At 39.6% G+C, this 19,485-nt stretch overlaps 1 protein-coding gene across 1 annotated transcript; it reads right to left on the bottom strand.

Annotated features, from left to right (window-relative positions):
- Positions 1–570: 570 nt before the first annotated feature.
- On the bottom strand, positions 571–2,614 carry LOC142621264 (RPM1 interacting protein 13-like). Its single transcript, XM_075794582.1, has 3 exons — positions 2,250–2,614; positions 1,367–1,453; positions 571–1,255 (listed from the first exon to the last, which is right to left on the bottom strand). Exons 1-3 carry the CDS (start codon positions 2,481–2,483, stop codon positions 953–955), a joined length of 624 nt encoding a protein of 207 aa, XP_075650697.1. The 5' UTR covers positions 2,484–2,614; the 3' UTR covers positions 571–952.
- Positions 2,615–19,485: the final 16,871 nt, after the last annotated feature.

Genomic DNA, 19,485 nt, shown 5'->3' with positions numbered 1-19,485 from the left:
TCAGTGTTTTGTAAGGGATATGATAGGCCGAGGGAGTAGTAGATAATGTTCCTGGAGGCCGAAAATTGCTGTTGTTGTATAAACTCTTGCTATAATTAAATAAGACTTCCTGTTTCTATATAATAATAAAAAAAATTTTAAAAGCAATTTTTTTCCCCTCAGGTAACATCATCATGAAAAGATACTAGACTATGGTAAACCTGTTTGTGCGCTTTGGCTGCTTCCCTCCTTGCATAATTGCATTACGTCCCAAAATTAATACATTTTGTCAATTATTATTAGATTTTTTTCGGAGATTAAGATTTGAGAGAAGATATTATTAGTTGTTATGTGGTCCATTCCAGGTCTATGTAGTACATAATCAATGGTGGATTTTTCTATCGTCAGATTAGGCCCACCAAGCCATAAGACCTCTAAAGTCTAAACTATAATCAATAGGCAACTCTCGTACAGCAACTCGTTAGGTAGCATTTCTGACTGATTCCACCTCCGTCATTTTAGGACTTTCTCTTACAAATTAAGCTTTCGTAAAACGGTGTGTAATTTTTTTCTTTTTGTTAAACCAGAAAATTTTATAACAATGCAGGGTAAACATAGTTAGGAGGGCAGAGCCTCCCATAATATAGACCCATTCTACTATAATAAAGCTAAATACAAATATCCGCAAGTGGACTATGGAAAATAATAAAAACCTGGCTTTGATCGGGTTATTTTTTAGCCAAGACATCAGCACATTGGTTAGCTTCACAGAAAAAGTGCTTCATTGCCTCGTGGGAAATTTGATTGAAGAGGTTTATACAATCCATAATAAATTGCTGCTACGAGAGTTGGTAAAGGCCACTCAAAAACAACCATAGCATCGACTGTATAAATTGCTTGATAGTAATATGGTGCCAATTATATTCAAGTGAAACCTGCACTTCTGCCTTCATTAGCAGCAGCAGCAGCAACTTCAATAACCCTTGTATATTTGCCCTTTCTTTTTTTTTAATAACTGTTCAAGACTTGTTAGGCTTTGGGACAGGGAATCTATAAGTTGGCCCAACTTATCTACTTTGGTTAAATCCTGCCTGCCTGTACGCAAACTTGCACTGGGCTGAACATTAATGGGATTTCTCTTGTTCAACAATTGCTTCTTCAGAGTTTTCCATCTCTCCTCTTTATAGGTGGCATGACAATGGCGGTCATTGGAGATCACAGAATCTGAATTCCACAATGGACATGGTGCACGACATTCGCAAACATAACAGTGGCACTGCACTTTCAGCAAGGCAAGGTCATCAATCAGAATGGCAAAGTATAAAGATGAACATAGGACATAGATTATGTTGTATGTGTCGTAGCTTAGAAGAGTGGTCTTAATTACCTGGTCACAGTGCTTATAATGGGGTGTGGAATTGAAAGGATATTTAACACAAAGATGCCGTGGATGAGGGTAGTCTCTGCATGCAATCTGCGAAAAAACATTTGTTTTTCTTGGTAAGTAAATAAGTATTTTCCTGAAAAAGATTATTCATACATTTTGAGGATTAACATGATAAATTTAAGTGGGATTTTAAAATAAATAAATAAATATCAACTAAATTATATCCATTAAACTTCCTATCCTATAATTTGTTTTTATAAAATTAAAAAAAAAAAAAAAAAACCATTCTTCTTCCTTTTTAATTTTTGAGATGCAAAAAATTACTAATTTAAATTTTCTATTTAAATTTTATTAACATCTTTTACAATTGAAAATAGCCAATCCATGTCATGTTGGTGTCGTACAAGTAACATGCAGTGCTATATTAGTGTGGTGTGTTATGTTATAATTTTTCAGAAATGGTGATACCTACACCCGTGCTTCACTGTAGTACTGTACTTAAATTTATACTTTATTTGTTCTTAATTTTTTTTATACATTAATTATTTTAAGGGAGACTGATTTACACAAAGACAAACAAAAATACACGCATTTTAGTGCATTTGAACTCAAAAAAAGGCCATATTAAAATTAATTTACATCAGGAACACACACCCAACACAAAAAGAAGTTAAAGCACAAATTCACAATAACCAAAAATAAGTATAAAAGCTGCTAAAGTAGGAATAAAAGTAGTCCCAATTCTGTATCTCCAATTTTCTCCATAACTCTCACTAAATCAAAGTAAATTTTGTCCAACAAAGCACTAAAATTAAATTCTCAGAAACCAAACAAGTTGTAAACATACCCACAAGTCCAAATTAAAAAAAAAAAAAAAAAAAACCTGGCCTTTCTCTGCAACTATAAGCAAGTCATTGGATTTGGATCCATAATTAGCCTTATGGTTAACCTTGGCGACTGAGTTATTAGGGTCACAATCCAATACAACGCAATCATCGTCAACCACAACATCCTTGATCATGACCGTTGATTTCTTTGACTTTGAGTTGCGGTGGGACCTCATTATAGGAGCTTGAGTTTCCGGATTTGGTCGCGGCCAAACAACCTTGCTCTCCATTCGGAGATTAGGGTTTTCTAGTTTTCTTAAGAAAAGTAATAATCGGAAATTATATTCATGAAATGAAAGGGAAAAACTTCCAGCGTGAAATTGGGTAACTGAGAAAAAGGGTCTCTAGAGATTTCAGGAAAAACAAAAACCGCAGCGAGGGTGTGAACTGTGAACTACACGCAACTTGAACTACACGTGACTTGCTCCAAGTGAACAACTCAAAATCAAGAATTTTCTTATCCCAAGAAAACTAGGGGATAATTGGTAAGGTTTTTTTTTTTTTTTTAAATTTTATTTTAAAGAAACTATATGTGCACAATATTTTCACAATATTTTTACAACAAATCAGGTTGTTACTGGTTATTATTGTTGGGGCAAAAAATTAATCTTAGTATTAGATTCAAATTTGAACCAATAATAACTAACCACCTCTGATTTGTTATGAAAATAATGTGGTCGTAGTATCTTTTTTTTTTTTGGGTAGAATTGGTAAGGTATTTTAAACAAGACAAAAATGCAAAACTGGCCTTCTAACTTTCACATTTTTTTCATTTCAGTCCTCTAACTTTAAGTTTTGTCAATTCAGCCCTCTAACTTTCAATGTTTGTCAATTCAGTACTCCGTTAGATCTCAGTTAAGGCTGCCGTTAACACCACCAAAACGACGCCATTTTGCATGTGGTTTTATTTTTTTATAAGTTTTTTCCAGGAAAAAAAATGGACAAAAAAATGGTCTTTGCTTGGACAAAAAAATTGGACTTTCTCTCTCGTCTTTGCTTTGACTTTTTGTCATCTTTGAAGGGCAAACTTTTAGTTCATAAAAGAACATGTTGATATAAAACTGGACAAAAAAACAAAAAAAAAAGTTTTTGTCATCTTTGAAGGGCAAAGTTTTGCTTTGACTTTTCATCTTTGATTTTCTTCATAAATGAATAGAAAGAACATACTACATAGTAACCAAGCCTTACCTATGTATAAGAAAAATTGAAACAAATCCACTGCCTTGCCTTTTCACTTTAACACATCACAAAATGATTTCAATATTAGTCTACTTGCTTCAAAAACTAAATTTCCTTAATAGTTTGGCAATAACATCACAAAATAATAGCCGTGTGACAATATTTGGCCAATTACATAACAAACTACATGCCTAAGTTCTGAAGTACTGTTAACTAAATTCTGCTGATTTGTTGAGTATTAAAATTTCTGCAGCTTTGTTGACTAACATAAACTCTTGCTCTAGATCTCTTCGAGTTCCCCTCAATATTGACAGCCTGGATGTGAAAAGTATACAGACATTAAAAGTTGACAGCAAAAAGATATAAAAGTAATAAACACACACACACACATATATTTAGCTGCCATATTGGCATTTTATTCATTCATAAACATCAAGCTTCTGTTAGGTGTTACATTTTTTTTTTTGTGATAGGTGATGATGCGAAGAAAATCAGTAGGCTAGATGCTTCGGACTTGAACAGACTACTTGCTCTCTCGATGGTCTGAAAAAGAAATAAAAGAAATCAAAGGTGACCGGGGTCGCCGGCCAAGAACCCTCCGATGGCAAAGTTAGTTTTCTCTCTATATTTTTGGAGTTCCAACTTTTTTGGGAGAAGTAAAAATGTACCTTTGTTTTATCTGAATGAACATTTATATAGTGTCCTAAGAATAGTTATTAAACTTGTAACCTCCCCTAGATTTGAGGAGGTGTGAGGGTTCAAAGATAACTTCCACAACTGCTTGGGAGTTACATATTTCTCACCTAACTATTGTTGGAAGTTATGCGTGTAATAAGAAGTTGTACAACACGCTTAGGAATTTTTCTAAGTGTCCAGGGTTCGTCTAGGAATCCTCGTCTTGAGGATATCCAGCCGGGCATACCTCGCGTCCTAGGGGGGTTCATCCTTTATGGACAACTCTTTCCATGGACGAGGTTCACGACGACCCTAGACGACATGGCGGGGTTCTTGTGAAACTTGACCACACGAAGCCTCGTCCAAACATCTCCCTCCATGGACGAGCTTCTTGGACGAGGTTCTGATAGCCTTTGATTGTTTGGTCTTGCCCTGGACGACCTCCATGGACGATTATTGGAGTTTATCTGCATCAGTTGCCCCTTTGTCTATGGGTTGTCTAGGAAGCATGTAAAACGATGTCATTTTTGGACACGTATCTTTATGTTAGTTGTACGTGTACCACGTGTCGTAGCTTCATTGGCAATTTGTCATGTCGATTGAATTTCTCGAGGGAAAAGCCAGGTGGTGTGTCTTGATTGGTCATGTAATTCGAGACACCATTTTTCAACGCCTATAAATAGTGGATTTCCTCTCATACCCTCTGCACTTTTTCAAAATTTTCTTTTTTGACATCCTCGTCTTAGTGCCTCGTCTAGAAGTTTCCTACGTATGTAGTTCCCCTTCATTTAGACTCAGGTATTTTCTACATCCTCGTCCTCGGGTTTTAAGCTTTCTCAAAAAATGTCTGTAGAACTTTCCTTGTCTAGCAATAGTGTTGACAAAGCTATAGACGAGTATTATGACCTTAGTAGTTTTAATGGGTCTAGTGATAGTAGCAGTGGTGATAGCAATAGCAGTAGTGAGGGAAACACCACGGACGAGTATACGTCAGGTGTTCCTAGGATTCCCTTAGAGGAATTTCAAGAAAGTCTTAGGACGAGGACTGAGTCTGGGTCTAGGGTTGGCACTAGTGCCCCTTCGTCTTCTACTCAAGACGAGGAAGAAGTGGTCTACAGTTGTGCTGTTGGGGTTGCCTCCAAGACAGACGAGAGAAAGTTAGGCCTCCTTAAGTCTTGGTACCAAATCCTTGAAAGTTTAAATCCTTGAGTACCTGTGCGTGATGAGTGGTGTTGTTAGCCCCGTTTTGGTGTTGGCATTTATGAAGCTTACCTCTTAAAGGGTTTGAGGTTGCCCCTCGATGCCTTTGCCAAGGAGTTGCTTTCTAGGTTAGGCTTAGGTATTTTTCAGTTCAACCCCAATGCATGGAGGCTAATAGTCGCTATGCAAGTTTTATGGAGAGAGGTGTTTGAGGGGGATCGTCCTCTTGCTGTGGACAAGTTCCTCTACTGTTATAAGCCCTCCGAGTTTAACCAATCCCTTGGATTCTACCAATTTACAGCCAGGGGGAGAGAGTATAGGCTAATAAGATCCTTAGTCACCTCAGATAGGAAATGGAAGACGGAGTTATTCTTCGTCTCTGGCTTTTGGGCTGGACGCCCTATTGAGGTTGACAGGGATTCATTCCCTCCCTACACAGGAGAATTAGGGAACCTTTGTCTTGAAGGTATGTCTGGCTGTCCCTTCACCTCTTATTACACTTCGTATTGTAGTCGTCTAATCACCCTCCTCTTTTTTGTAGGTGCCAGACGACCTCATTTGGACAAGTTTCACCTTGGACGAGTTCAAAAAGCTCGTCTACACCCTGAAAGGGACTTCCACTCCTTGGTCACCTTCCAACGCCTCGCTACTTGGGGACTTGGTCCTGAGCCTTCTCTTGAAGCCACAGCCCATAAGCGTACAGTCCGTAGACGTAAGTTTTTACTTTGAATGATTTCTTGTCATTTCTATAAGTGATTCTAACGAATTTCTCTGCAGGAATGGCCACCATGAAGGAGAATAAAGGGAAGGAGATAATGGATGAGGCTGTGGAGCTAGGGGTTCAGCCTCAACCTCGTCCTACCCTCGGGAAGTCTCAGCCTCGTCCCGTCCTTGAGGAGTCTTAGCCTCGTCCCGTCCCTGAGGAGTTTCAGCAGCCTCGTCCTTGTATTGGGGACAAAAGAAAGAGTTTGTCCCTTTGAGTAGATTTGGAGAATCTCCCGAGCAAATGCAAGGAAAAGAAGGTCAAGCACAGGTCGTCCAAGGCTAAGAAGGCTCAAACCCAGGACGATCAAGCCCACCCTTTCCACGTCCCCAAAAGTCCCATCCAAATTTTAGACGCTGATTTTGAACCGAAGGATTCTCCATCCGTCTAGATCTCGTCCAAAGCTGACCCTCCTTCCTCATCTCAGCCTTCTCAACAGGCCCCTCAAAACCTTCTTTCTAGCGAGGGCTTGGCTTGGAAAAGGTTTGAGAAGGTGGTGACGGATGAAGACGTGATGGCGTGCTATGACATGTCTCTAAAGGATTTTGAATGTTCTGGCGTTCACGACCTTTTTAAGATATGCCCCCTTTCTTTCTTTATATATATGCCTCGTCTTGCCAATTCCATATATATGCCCATTATAACGAAATTTTTAATTTGTGCAGGCTATGTCTAAGTTTATTGCTGCGTCCAGGCAGGCAACTGAATTGGATAAGACGAGGATTATGCTGGAGAAGATGATCCAAAAGGGAAAGGACGAGTCTACAAGGTGGGCTGAAGTAGCTGCCAAGGCTAAGGAGGATGCAAAGAAGCTGAGGAGTAACGTCGAGGAGTTGAGGACAGACGTCAAAGAGAAGGACGCTCGTCTTGAACTTCTCCAGAAGAAGAATGACGAGTTAAACGCCCTTCTTGCCAAGGCTAAGGGAGACACAATTGCAGAGTTTCAGGCATCCACACAATTCACTAATCTATTGGACACCAACTACGCAGCTGGGTTTGAAGGTTTCAGGATGGAGGCAGTGGAGAAATTTCCTGAAATTGACTTCAGCATCGTTAAACTTAACCTTGGTGGAGCTACTTCAAGGTCCCTCCTCCAGACGAGCTTAGAAGATGCTAATATTGAGGACAATGCCTCTACAAAGCCAGCTCAGGACTATCCCAATGCTGACGCCCCTCCTTCTTGAAGACGAGATTTTTTTTATTAATCATTCAAAGTATTTGTTTTTTGTTTCTTTATTTTGGTCCACTGTTTTTAGGACCTTTTTTTTTATTATGTATTTGAATACAATTTTCTCGTCTAGAGTTTTCTGGACGAGTTTATTAACAATTGCCTTTTTAAGGCTTACTTTGTAAGGGTTTTTGGACGATGGACATCTCCCCTTTTTATGCTTTAATGAATGTCTATTTTCATCCATTAATTTTATTGCATGGACAAGTTTATCCTCTATCACTGTTGTTATTAAGATTTGCATACTTCTAAGTATTAGAGGGTCGTCCATATGCTTTTTTTTATGGACAATGTTAGAGGCTCGTCCACGTGCTCTTCAATGGACGATGTTCAAGGTTTGTCCACACGTTTTCCTATGGACGAGATGTTTGTGTATGGACGATTCAAGATAGCAATGATGTCTTGTCAGGCCTTAACCTCGTTCATAGGCTTGGTTTGGCATTTGCCTTTTGTCAAGACGCTCTTAGTGTTTTGACTTGTCCTGGAGCACCTAAGCATACTGGTCTGATGCTCGTCCATGGACTAGTGCCTCACTGTATGGCCTTTTATGCCTTGGCTTATTTACTTTATCCTTGTCTTGAGGAAAGTTTATGAACGTTACATCCCTATGTCCAGAAATTTTCATTCGTCTTAGGGTTTTGCCCCCTTGTGGGTATTATTATGAAAATTAGATTTATGCATTAAATACATTTGAAATCCAAACCATATCATTCTATGAACATTATCCACAAATATGGCACATGCTTAGAAGCTAGTGCCTTATTAAAATGCTTAAGAAAATACATAACCTCGTCCTTCACGAACTAGTCTGTAGACGGTGCAAAAGCTTAGGAGCTAGTGCACTTTTTATTCTTAATACACCATAATAGTAATAAAAACACAACAGTAAATATAAGTGAACACGTAGATCATAGCTGTAACTTTGTCCATATCTGTAACCTCGTCATTGCTGTCCCTCGTCCCCGCTCATTACTGATAGTACCTCCTCAGGTGCTCCACGTTCCATGGATGCTCTAACTACCATCCGTCCAGAACTTCTAGGTAGTAAGACCCTTGCCTTTTGCAGTTGATTACCCTATAGGGTCCTACCCAATTGGGTCCCAATTTTTCATGAGCTGGGTTCCTGATTGCCAAGGAAACCCTTTTAAGAACGAGGTCCCCGATATTGAAACGCCTGGGCTTTACCATGGCATCATGCTGCCTAGCCATAAGATTCTTGTATCTTACTGTCTTTTGCTCCGCATCCATTCTTACCTCGTCAATGAGATCGAGGTCAAGACAAAGTTGTTCCTCATTTTCTCTCTCCAAATACTTCATCACTCGATGGTTAGCCATATGAACTTTTGCTAGTATGATGGCTTCACTCCCATAGGCTAGCTTGAAGGGGGTTTCTCCTGTTGAAGTTCTTACGGTCGTCCTGTAGGCCCAAAGAACACCGGATAACTCGTCTGGCAATATCCCTTTTGCCCCCTTGAGCCGAGTCTTGATGATTTTCAGTAGGGATCGGTTCACTACTTCTGCTTGTCCATTCGCCTGTGGATGGAAGGGTGAGGAATAGTGATTCTTGATTCCAAAATGTTCGCAAAAGTCCCTGAAGGGTGCGTTGTCAAACTAACGTTCGTTATCTGACACTAGTACCCTAGGTACTCGAAACCTACATAGAATATTCTTCTAAACAAAATTTTTGACATTTTGCTAAGTGATTTTTGCAAGAGGTTCGGCCTCCACACACTTGGTAAAGTAATCAATCCCTACTACCAAAAACTTCATTTGTCTAGTTCTCATGGGAAAATGACCTAGAATATCCAGTCCCCATTGTGCAAAGGGCCATCATTGGGGTCTGGTACTCTGACGGCTATCTAGGGACGTTGCTATAGCGTTGACACTGGTCACACACCTTGACATAGGCCTTGGCATCTGCCTGCATTGTAGGCCAATAATAGCCTGCACGAACGACCTTATGGACAAGCGATCTCGCTCCTGTATGATTCCCACATGCTCCTTCATGAACTTTCCTCAAAACATAGTTTGACTCGTCCAGAGCTAGGCACCTTAGGCAAGGTTGGGAAAAGCCTCGCTTGTACAGCACTTCGTTTATGAGGACGTATTTGGCTGCCCTGACCCTCAACTTCCTAGCTTCGTCCTTGTCTTCTAGAAGCCTTCCATCTTTAAGATAGGTTACTATTGGACTCATCCAATTTTCTCCCCCTCCTATCTGTTGTATGTCCACAAGGTCTATGCTTGGCATATATTGGACTTCGTCGTACTAGTCCATAACTCCTCCAGCCAAAGCTGCTTTCGCCAAGGTATCTGCTTCCATATTTTCCTCCCTAAGGAGTCGAATAAAACTTACCTCTGAAAACTTTCTTGCAAGTCGTTTCACTTTGCTGAAGTATTTTTTCATCTGATCTTCCTTGGCATCACACATTCCATTCACTTGGTTGATGACTAGCTGAGAATCTTGTTTGACTATTATCGACTCCGCCCTCAGAGACTTAGCCAATTCCAGCCCTTTGAGTAAAGCTTCATACTCAGCCTCGTTGTTGGTGGTTTGGTACTGCAGGCGGGCCGCGTACTCCAGCTTATCACCCTCCGGGGACTTGAGTATAACTCCATTCCCTCTTGCATATAGTGTGGATGATCCGTCTACATTAATAACCCACCTTTCAACTCCCTCGTCTTTGTCTAGCTCGTCCTGGCTAGGGGTGAACTCTGCAATGAAATCTGTTAATGCCTGCGCCTTTATCGCACTCCTTGGAAGGTATCTGACGTCAAACTCACTAAGTTCCACAACCCACTGTATTAATCGTCCAGCGGCTTCCAACTTGTTCATTACCTTCTTTATGGGATGATCCGTTAGGACGTTGATAATATGAGCTTGGAAATAATGCCTCAGCTTCCTGGAAGCCGTAATCAAGGCAAAAGCTAGCTTCTCCATCATCGGGTATCGTCCTTCCGCTCCTCTCAACGCACGACTCGTGTAATAAACTGGTTTATGGATTCTTCCTTCTTCTCTGACCAACGCCGAGCTTACTGCGTGTGGGGACACCGCCAAATACAAATACAACTCTTCTCCAGGTTCAGATGGACTCAGTAACGGCGCTGTCATGAGGTAAGTCTTCAAGTCTTGGAAGGCCTTTTGACACTCATCCGTCCACTCAAATGCCTTTCTGAGGACTTTAAAGAATGACAAACACTTGTCAGTAGCTTTTGATACAAACTTGTTAAGGGTGGCCACTCGTCCAGTAAGAGACTAGACTTGATATTTTTCAGTGGTTCCATATTTAGTATCGCCTGGATTTTTTCTGGATTAACTTCAATTCCTCTATGCGAAACCATGAACCCTAAAAACTTCCCGACGAAACTCCAAAAGCGCACTTACTTGGATTTAATTTCATGTTATATCGCCGAAGTGTATCAAAAGTCTCTTGAAGGTCGTCTAGATGATTTCCTTCGTCCAAGCTCTTTACCAGCATATCATCCACATAAACCTCCACATTACGCTCGATTTGAGGACGGAACATGTGGTTAACCAGCCTTTGGTAGGTCGCCCCTGCGTTCTTCAGATTGAAGGGCATTACTTTGTAGCAAAATAACCCTTGGCTAGTAATGAATGAGGTCTTTTCTTGATCTGCCTTATCCATCTTTATCTGGTTGTAGCCTGAAAAGGCGTCTATGAAACTCAGCAACTTGTGACCTGTCATCGAGTCCACCAGCTGGTCAATGCGTGGCAATGGATAACTGTCCTTGGGGCAAGCCTTGTTTAAATCAGTAAAATCCACGCACATTCACAAGGCATGTCTTCATGACTCCATGCAAAGACATCGACGCTTTTCTTTAAAAACTGGACCAAAGCATGCTTTGCATCTTCTTCCATGTTAGCCCCAATTCTAGTGAACCTCTCGGGGCTGCTCTCGTCCAAAGGGACGTCTTCTAACACCTCTGTGGGTTCTGCTACGATTCTTCTCTCGTCTATACTTATTGCCTGTACATGCTCGTCCATCGCCAGCATGGCTAGGTAGTACTCTCTGGCGGCCAACTGATTTCCTTGTACTTGGCCCACTCCGTGCTCGATCAGGAATTTGATGGACAAGTGGTAGGTAGAGGTTACCGCCTTCCAACTATTCAGAGTCGGTCTTCCAATAATAGCGTTATATGACGATGCACAATCAACAACAAGGAAATTTAGCTCTTTGGTTATCTACCGTGGATACGCTCCAACCACAACTGGTAATGTGATAGTGCCCACTGGTTGCACCTTTATTCCTCCGAATCCCACAAATGGCGAATTTACTGGTCGAAGCTGATCTCGTCCTAGCCTCATTTGCTGGAAAGCGGGATAATACAAAATATCCGCAGAACTGCCATTGTCTATCAACACCCTCCTGGTCATGTAGTCAGCAATGAGTAGGGTGATGACTATCGCGTCATCATGCGGGTGGTGAAGTCATCCTGCGTCCTTGTCTGTGAACGTAATGGCCTCATCTGCTTCCCTCGTCCTAGGAGGTTGTCCAAACAGTTGGATGTTTTGCAACACTTTCAGGTTTGTCTTCCTCGACTTAGATGACTGCGCTGTCGAGGTTCCTCCGATAATTACTCTTATCTCTCCTAGTGGGGGTCGTGATGACTCCTCCACCTTAGCCTTCAGTTTCTCGTCTCTCTGGTCTCGTCCAAGGAAGTTCCTTAACTTTCCTTGTCTAATGAGATTCTCTATCTGCTGCTTCAAATCAAAGCACTCGTCTGTGTCATGCCCGTGATCTTTATGAAAGCGGCAATACTTGTTCCTATTGCGCTTGTTAGGATCTCCTTTCATCTTATTTGGCCACTTCAAGGACAGATCATCCTTGATCTGCATAAGAACCTGTTCTAGCGGCATACTTAGGGGTGTGTATTGCTGATTTCTCGCTGAGGAACTTGCCTTCCTACTATCCTTGTCTTTTCTCTCGTCTACCCGAACCATTTTTGGACAAGGGCCCTGATCTGTGTAACGCTAGTGGCCTGCTTTCGAGCGCTCTGCTCTCTTTCTCTTCTTGGCTATGATAGCGTCCTCAGCATTCATGAAATTCTGGACCGAATGGACGAGTTCGGCCATAGTCTGTGGTTCCTGCTCGTAGAGCTTATGGATGAACAAGTCAGAATTGACCCATTATGGAAAGCGGCCAATAACAACTTGTCATCCATTTTGTCCACGGTCAAGACTTCCCTATTAAACCGGGTAATGAAGGACTGCAAACTCTCATTTTTTCCTTGCTCTATAGTTAGCAAACTAGAAGAGGAACGCTTGTGGCGTTGTCCTCCAATGAAGTTATTGACAAATAACTTACTCAACTCTTCAAATGATCCCACTGAGTTTGGGGGTATTTTGCTGAACCACACCCGCGCTGGTCCCTTAAGTGTGGTAGGGAAAGCTCTTCACATAATCTCGTCCAGGACCCCTTGAAGGTGCATGGTTGTCTTGAAAGTAGCAATGTGATCACACGGGTCACGATTTCCATCATACGAATCCAAGGAAGGCATTTTGACTTTCGGAGGTAAGGGTGACTGTTGATGGAAGCCGTGAAAGGGGAGTTCGTTCGGTGAACTAAATCATCCATTGGGTTCACCCGCCTCATGTTCTCCCTCATCTCATCCATAGCTTTTCTCATCTAGTCCATCTCCCTTTCCAAGTGTGGCACTCTTCTTGAAGCGGTAGCCCTTGTCTGATTTTCGGACTTAACATTTTCTCCCCCACCTTCCTTATTCTGGGCTCGTCCTTCCGTGTGCCCATCATGGCACTGCCTCCATAGGTTGATCTCCCTGTTCAACTCCTGATTCTGACGGGTCAATTCTGCCATAGCGACAGCCATGGATTGTATATGTTGAACAGAAGTCGGTTGCATGACAGGCACTGACTAGCGATTGCGAAGGGGATTACTAGAAGTATCCTTACTCTCCTAGTGGCCTGGGCTAGTAGCCCTTGATCTTGTTCGAACCATTCAACCTTTTTTCTGGGAAAGATTGATCGTTGAAAACAGAACAAATAATCGAACGAAAAGAACAGTGTGTTTCCCACAGACGACGCCAACTGATGATGCGAAGAAAATCAATAGGCTGGATGCTTCGGACTTGAACGGACTACTTGCTCTCTTGATGGTCTGAAAAAGAAAGAAAAGAAATCAAAGGTGACCGGGGTCGTCAGCCAAGAACCCTCCGATGGCAAAGTTAGTTTTCTCTCTATATTTTTGGAGTTCCAACTTTTTTGGGAGAAGTAAAAACGTACCTTTGTTTTGTCTGAATGAACGTTTATATAGTGTCCTAAGAACAGTTATCAGACTTGTAGCCTCCCCTGGATTTGAGGAGGTGTGAGGGTTCAAAGATAACTTCCACAACTGCTTGGGAGTTGCATATTTCTCACCTAACTGTTGTTGGAAGTTATGCGTGTAATAAGAAGTTGTACTACACGCTCAGGAATTTTCCTAAGTGTCCAGGGTTCGTCCAGGGATCCTCGTCCTAAGGATATCCAGCCGGTCGTACCTCGCGTGCTAGGGGGGTTGTTCCTTTATGGACAACTCTTTCCATGGAGAAGGTTCACGACGACCCTGGACGACATGGCGGGGTTCTTATGGCACTTGACCATACGAAACCTCATCCAAACATCTCCCTCCACGGATGAGCTTCTTGGACGACGTTCTGATAGCCTTTGATTGTTTGGTCTTGCCCTAGACGACCTCTATGGACGATTATTGGAGTTTATCCACATCAATAGGTAATCAGAAAAGTAATATTGACTAAGTGATATACAACCACTTAGAAGGACCAACCACTTGGAACCACTTAGGTGTTACATTTTTTTTATTGATATACAATCAACATACAGTGATATAAACAAAGTCTATTGAAGGACCTAGTTTTAGGCTTAGTATTTAGAAGGACCATCTCTAGCTATATTTCAAAATTCAAACATATCTAGAGTTGCTGCCAAACATATCAAAGTCACTGAAATAAACAAAGGAAGTTACTTTGTTGGCTACCTAGCTATATACATATATATATATATATATACACACATGTCACACATACATTGCTTTGTTGGCTGCTAAATTCACTATCTACTTGCACTCTAAATTCCATGAAGTGATCCTCAGTGCTGGCGGCCTGCATGTGAAAAAAATTAGAAATGTGCATAATTTGCTCCATTAAGGAAATAATTTAAATGAATTCAAATACCATTTTTTTGCCACTACTTGTTGCCTTGCCCTTGCCCTTGTCTGTTGCCACCTTGCCTTTGCCCTTGTCTGTTGCCACCTTGCAGTTGCTACTCCTGGTGATCTTTGATTGCTCCTACAGGTTCTTCTGTTATGACCCAATTGATGACAATGTGCACATCTCAAACTTGTTTGATTCCTCTTCATCTTGTAAGGGTTATGAACTTCATCTTTATCCTTTCTTCTTCTATTAATCTTAGGCCTTCCTGGCTAGATTTTATAGATTAGAGGAAGTATTGCATCTCCATCTACTTCCGACCACAAGTCAGGACTATTGCATGGCTGAAGGAAATGTGAATATAAAGCAATATATGTATCCTTCTTATAGAAGTCAAGCACATAATCCTCAACCCGTTCTTTTCTAAAACCTATTACGTGCACTGCATGCTTACAAGGGATCCCAGTCAAATCCCAGCAGTTGCAAGCACATGAACGTTTCTCCACATCAACCACAAATTGCTTGCCACCACTATTCACCTCCCACCTCGCCCCACTTGGTCAAATAGACGTGCAATCAATGCTAGCCTCTTTACATTTCTCCAATTTTTGCTGGATCTTGTGACAAATAGGGCCTTTATACTTAGCCATTGAATCCCTATTCTTACAAATCCTAACCAGGGGATATCTTCTAATGGTTTCAAGCATATTGACCAATGGCTTTTCTCTTGCTTCCACAATCTTTGAATTGAAAGTCTCACAAAGGTTATTTAATAGCATATCACACTTTGAATATTAGGGAAAGCGTGTCTAGCCCACTGCATTGGAGACTTACCTTTAAATCATCACAAGCTTCTTTGCTCACTATTTCCATTTGCTTCATATAACTTTCAAATGCTGCTCTTGTTGATGCCTTAGCTACTCCCCACATCAAGTCCTTTAACTCTTTTCCTTGATGGTTTTTCTTGAAGTTAGTAAACAAATGCCTCACACATAATCTATTGTATGCGTCTAGGACCACATTAGCTGAAGCAGGAAGAAAAACCTTTTTGTTGGTCTGAAATAAAGCACCATCCATGGTCTCTCACAAGCCCTATATCACCTATTAAATTCTCCAAAAACCATGTTCAAGTCTCCTTATTTTCTTCCTTAGCAACAACATAAGCAATTGGGTACATACCATCATTTCCATCTATACCCACAGCTACTAGAAGTTGGCTAGCAACTACACCCTTCAAATGACAAGCATCTAAGCTTATCAATGGTCTACAATGACTAACAAACCCCTTTTTACATGCAGCTAAGCACACATAGACCCTCTTGAAATTATGATCAGGGACAGCAACTGTGACTTTAGCTATGGTGCCTGAGTTAGATTTTCTCAACTCCGCACAATAGCGTCTGACCTTGGTGTATTGCTCACAAAAGTCCCCTCTTACCATGCCTCTATCAATGTCTCTAGCTCTATATGTCTTTGACAAGGCAAGCTCCACAGTAACATCCCGCCCCACTGCAGCTACTAAATCTTTAGCTTTAAATTCAATTATTAGTCTGAAATTGATCAACATACTTTTCTGCCACCCAATGTGCAGAAACTTGCTTACTATGGAAAGATCTAATGCATGTATGAGTATCATACAACGTACTAATCCAGAAGTTTGCCTCCTTATCAATACATGCAGACACTTTCCAAGGACAACCTTCAACACATTTATACCTCACCCTAGCCTTCTCATTCTTTGACAACTTGATGCCATATCCATGCTTTAACTTGTAAGCTCATGCAAACTCTTTGAACTACTTGTTGTCCCTAAATGATATCCCCAACACAAACTCAGGATCCTTTAAGTATTCACTTCTGAATTCAGGTAATTTTTTCTTTTGCTCACCATCAGAATTGTCGAGAGAATGCAACTGGTCTAAGGATGCATAGTCAGATCCACTTGAAATATCGTCCAACGGCCAATTAAAAAGAGTTGGAACTAGATCTAGGTGGAATAGTGATTGGTTTGCAAAATTAGGCTAGTGTGACAATCAATGGACGGCATTTGTGAGTTCTTGTGAGGGCTGATTGTTTTAGGTTATGGTAGGCTGAATTGTGTAGTCATCCATAATAATTTCATATAATTGTTCATTGGCTGGGTCATCATAGTAAGAGTCATACCATTCATAATCTACACCTCTCACGACACCATTCTCATCCTTGCCCCTAACACCATTCCCTTCATTGACTACATTACCACCCTCCTCAAACTCATCATCAGCAAGAACCCCATCCCCATCCTCAACATCAACTTCATTATCATCACAATCACCATCAATGTCATCAACCCTTGCATGTTCTACATAAATGTCTATTTTAGGATCAATGAGGTCAAGACACTTAAATAATTCATGAGTATCACCATCACTAGACAAATATCTTAGTCCATTGTCAAGATCCAACCCAGGCACAAGATAATAAAACTGGACATAATCCAATACCCCCAACTCCGCACAATAATTCTTAACCTCTGGTACAAAAAAGCAATCTGAATCCACATTATCATAAACTTTCATCATGCCACCTGTATACTTCCTCTTCTTAACCAAGTGGCGCAATACTCTATTGTAGTGAAGAACTAATGTAAAATTCTAACCAATCATCTTCCCTCTAAAAGTTTAAAATAAAAAAAGTTAGCACACAACATAAGTATTTTAGTAGACAAAGACAGTGACAAAGACAGTGTTAAGTAACCCCACACACACCATTAGCCCAACAGAAAAATAAAGTGCTGACATCTAAATACCCTACACAGCAAACAATTCCTCCAAGTGGGGACCAAATTGTTTCGAAACAATAAAATTGCATGTGAAGATGTTCAACAAATAGACAAAAAAACAAAAATATTATCCACTAAAAAAAGAAAAAATAAACCATATAAAGTAGATTATCCCAACGCATTTAATCTCACCTATCTGTCAACAAAGTCCAACATAAACAAACAAAATGCAAAAAAAATACTTTTCAACAGAAAAAGTCACCAACTTTATATAACACACAACTCATTGTTCTACTACTACATATACCCAAAAAAAAAACACACTAAAACTATTCTGGGAGTTATAAGTGAGTGCTAACAAACAACTCATGCAGTGTCAAAGGGAAAAGGTCGCACATACCAGTCAACCAGTGCTAAAATAGGCAAGTCCAAAAAAGCCCAGCTTAATTGGTGAAGAAGAAATCTATTGCTCCAGCCTAGCTTAATTTGAGATTAATCAACAATGAAGCAAAAATAGATCCAGCACATACCAGATTTTAGGAACGATTCATTCAAGGCAGAGCCGCCGCTCCATCAGCCAACAAATTTTAGGAACGATTTGTTTACACGGCAAGCAGGGGCGGCGAGGTCTAATGTAGGGGGCGATGCTAGTGAACTCACTCTCTCTCTCTCTCTCTCTCTCTCTTAAGGTTACACGGGTTAGGTTAGGGATTTAGGACTTGTTATGTTTTGATTCAAGGGGGACTTGTTATGTTCCCCTTAATATATTTTTTTCCCCAAATTTTTCTTAATACTTTTAAAATTTTTTTAAAAAAAACACATGCAAAACGGCGTCGTTTTGGTGGTGTTAACGACAGCTTAATTGAGGTCTAAAGGAGTACCGAATTGACAAAAATTGAAAGTTAGAGGACTGAATTGACAAAACTTAAAGTTAGAGGACTGAAATGAAAAAATGTGAAAGTTAGAGGGTCAGTTTTGCATTTTTGCCTTTAAATAACTAATTTCAGTATTTAAACAATATTACTCATTAACCCATGTGATGCACAGAAAAACTATTGATTCTGAAAAAAAAAAAAAATGATGAAATATCAACCTAAATAAGAAAACAAAAATCGTAGCTTTTAATAAGAAAACAAAAAATCACATGAACCTAAATAAAAAGTATTAAGGTGAAAAATGAAGATCAACCTACTGAGACGCAAATACCAAAAATCTCAAGATGTAAAACTTCAAAATTTATAGAATTCTCAAATTCTACTTCAAAACCAAAACAAATTTATATATAACATACCAGATAAAAATTTATCATTCCTTACGTTGGAAATATAGGTTGCAGTTTTGATTTTTCTCCAAAAAATAGAGATATTTTATCTGCCATGTACAATATAAAAAAATAATCAGTAGAAATTTCAACCCAAAAATCAAACCAATGAAAACAATGTCAATATAAATATGGAGATTAATCCAAATACTCAAAAAAAAATCAATTCTAAACATAACAAAAGAATAAGATAGAAAAAAAATCTCAAACACATAACAAAAGTCTCTCTCTCTCTCTCTCTTTCTCTCTTTTTCTTAATCTAACGTGAGTTTTTTTTTTTAGTCCTATTTTCAACGTGAATCTCTTTTTTTCTTTGTTTTTTTTTTTTTTTTGAGTCCTATCAGATTTTTTTTTATATAGATTATCAATGTTTGAGTTTGAGTTTAAGTTGAACTTATTAAAGAAATAGAGTTTCACTTCTTGTTAAGTTTTGATTAAACAAAAATAATTTTGTTTTAAAAAAATGATAATGATGAGTTTGAGTTTAAGTTGAACTTATTAGAGAGATAGAGTTTCACTCATTGCTAAGTTTGCACTAAACAAAAATAATTTTATTTAAATATTGTGCTGACGTGGAAAATTATGAGAGTTTCAAAAGTTTCGGTTTTACATATATATATATATATATATATATATATATTACATGTATTTCTATACATTTTTTTACCCATACATATTTTCAAAAAATAAAAGCAACGTTACTAGAACAACATTACCAAACGCCCCCTAATAAGTGAGGCTTTTATTTATTTATTTATCTATACTACTATTTAAGGGGTTTTTTTTTTTTGGGTTCTTCATTTTTTTGTTCAAAAATGTCCCTACATCCCTATATTTAAGTAGAGACAAAACTAAAAGACAATCAGGTAAACATACAACTCTAACTCTCACTAAAACATTGCCTAAAAACTAATAGGGTCACT

This window comes from Castanea sativa, chromosome 12 (assembly GCF_040712315.1).
Source record: "Castanea sativa cultivar Marrone di Chiusa Pesio chromosome 12, ASM4071231v1".
NCBI classification, from domain to species: domain Eukaryota; kingdom Viridiplantae; phylum Streptophyta; class Magnoliopsida; order Fagales; family Fagaceae; genus Castanea; species Castanea sativa.
This window is presented reverse-complemented; position numbering and strand designations above follow the sequence as displayed.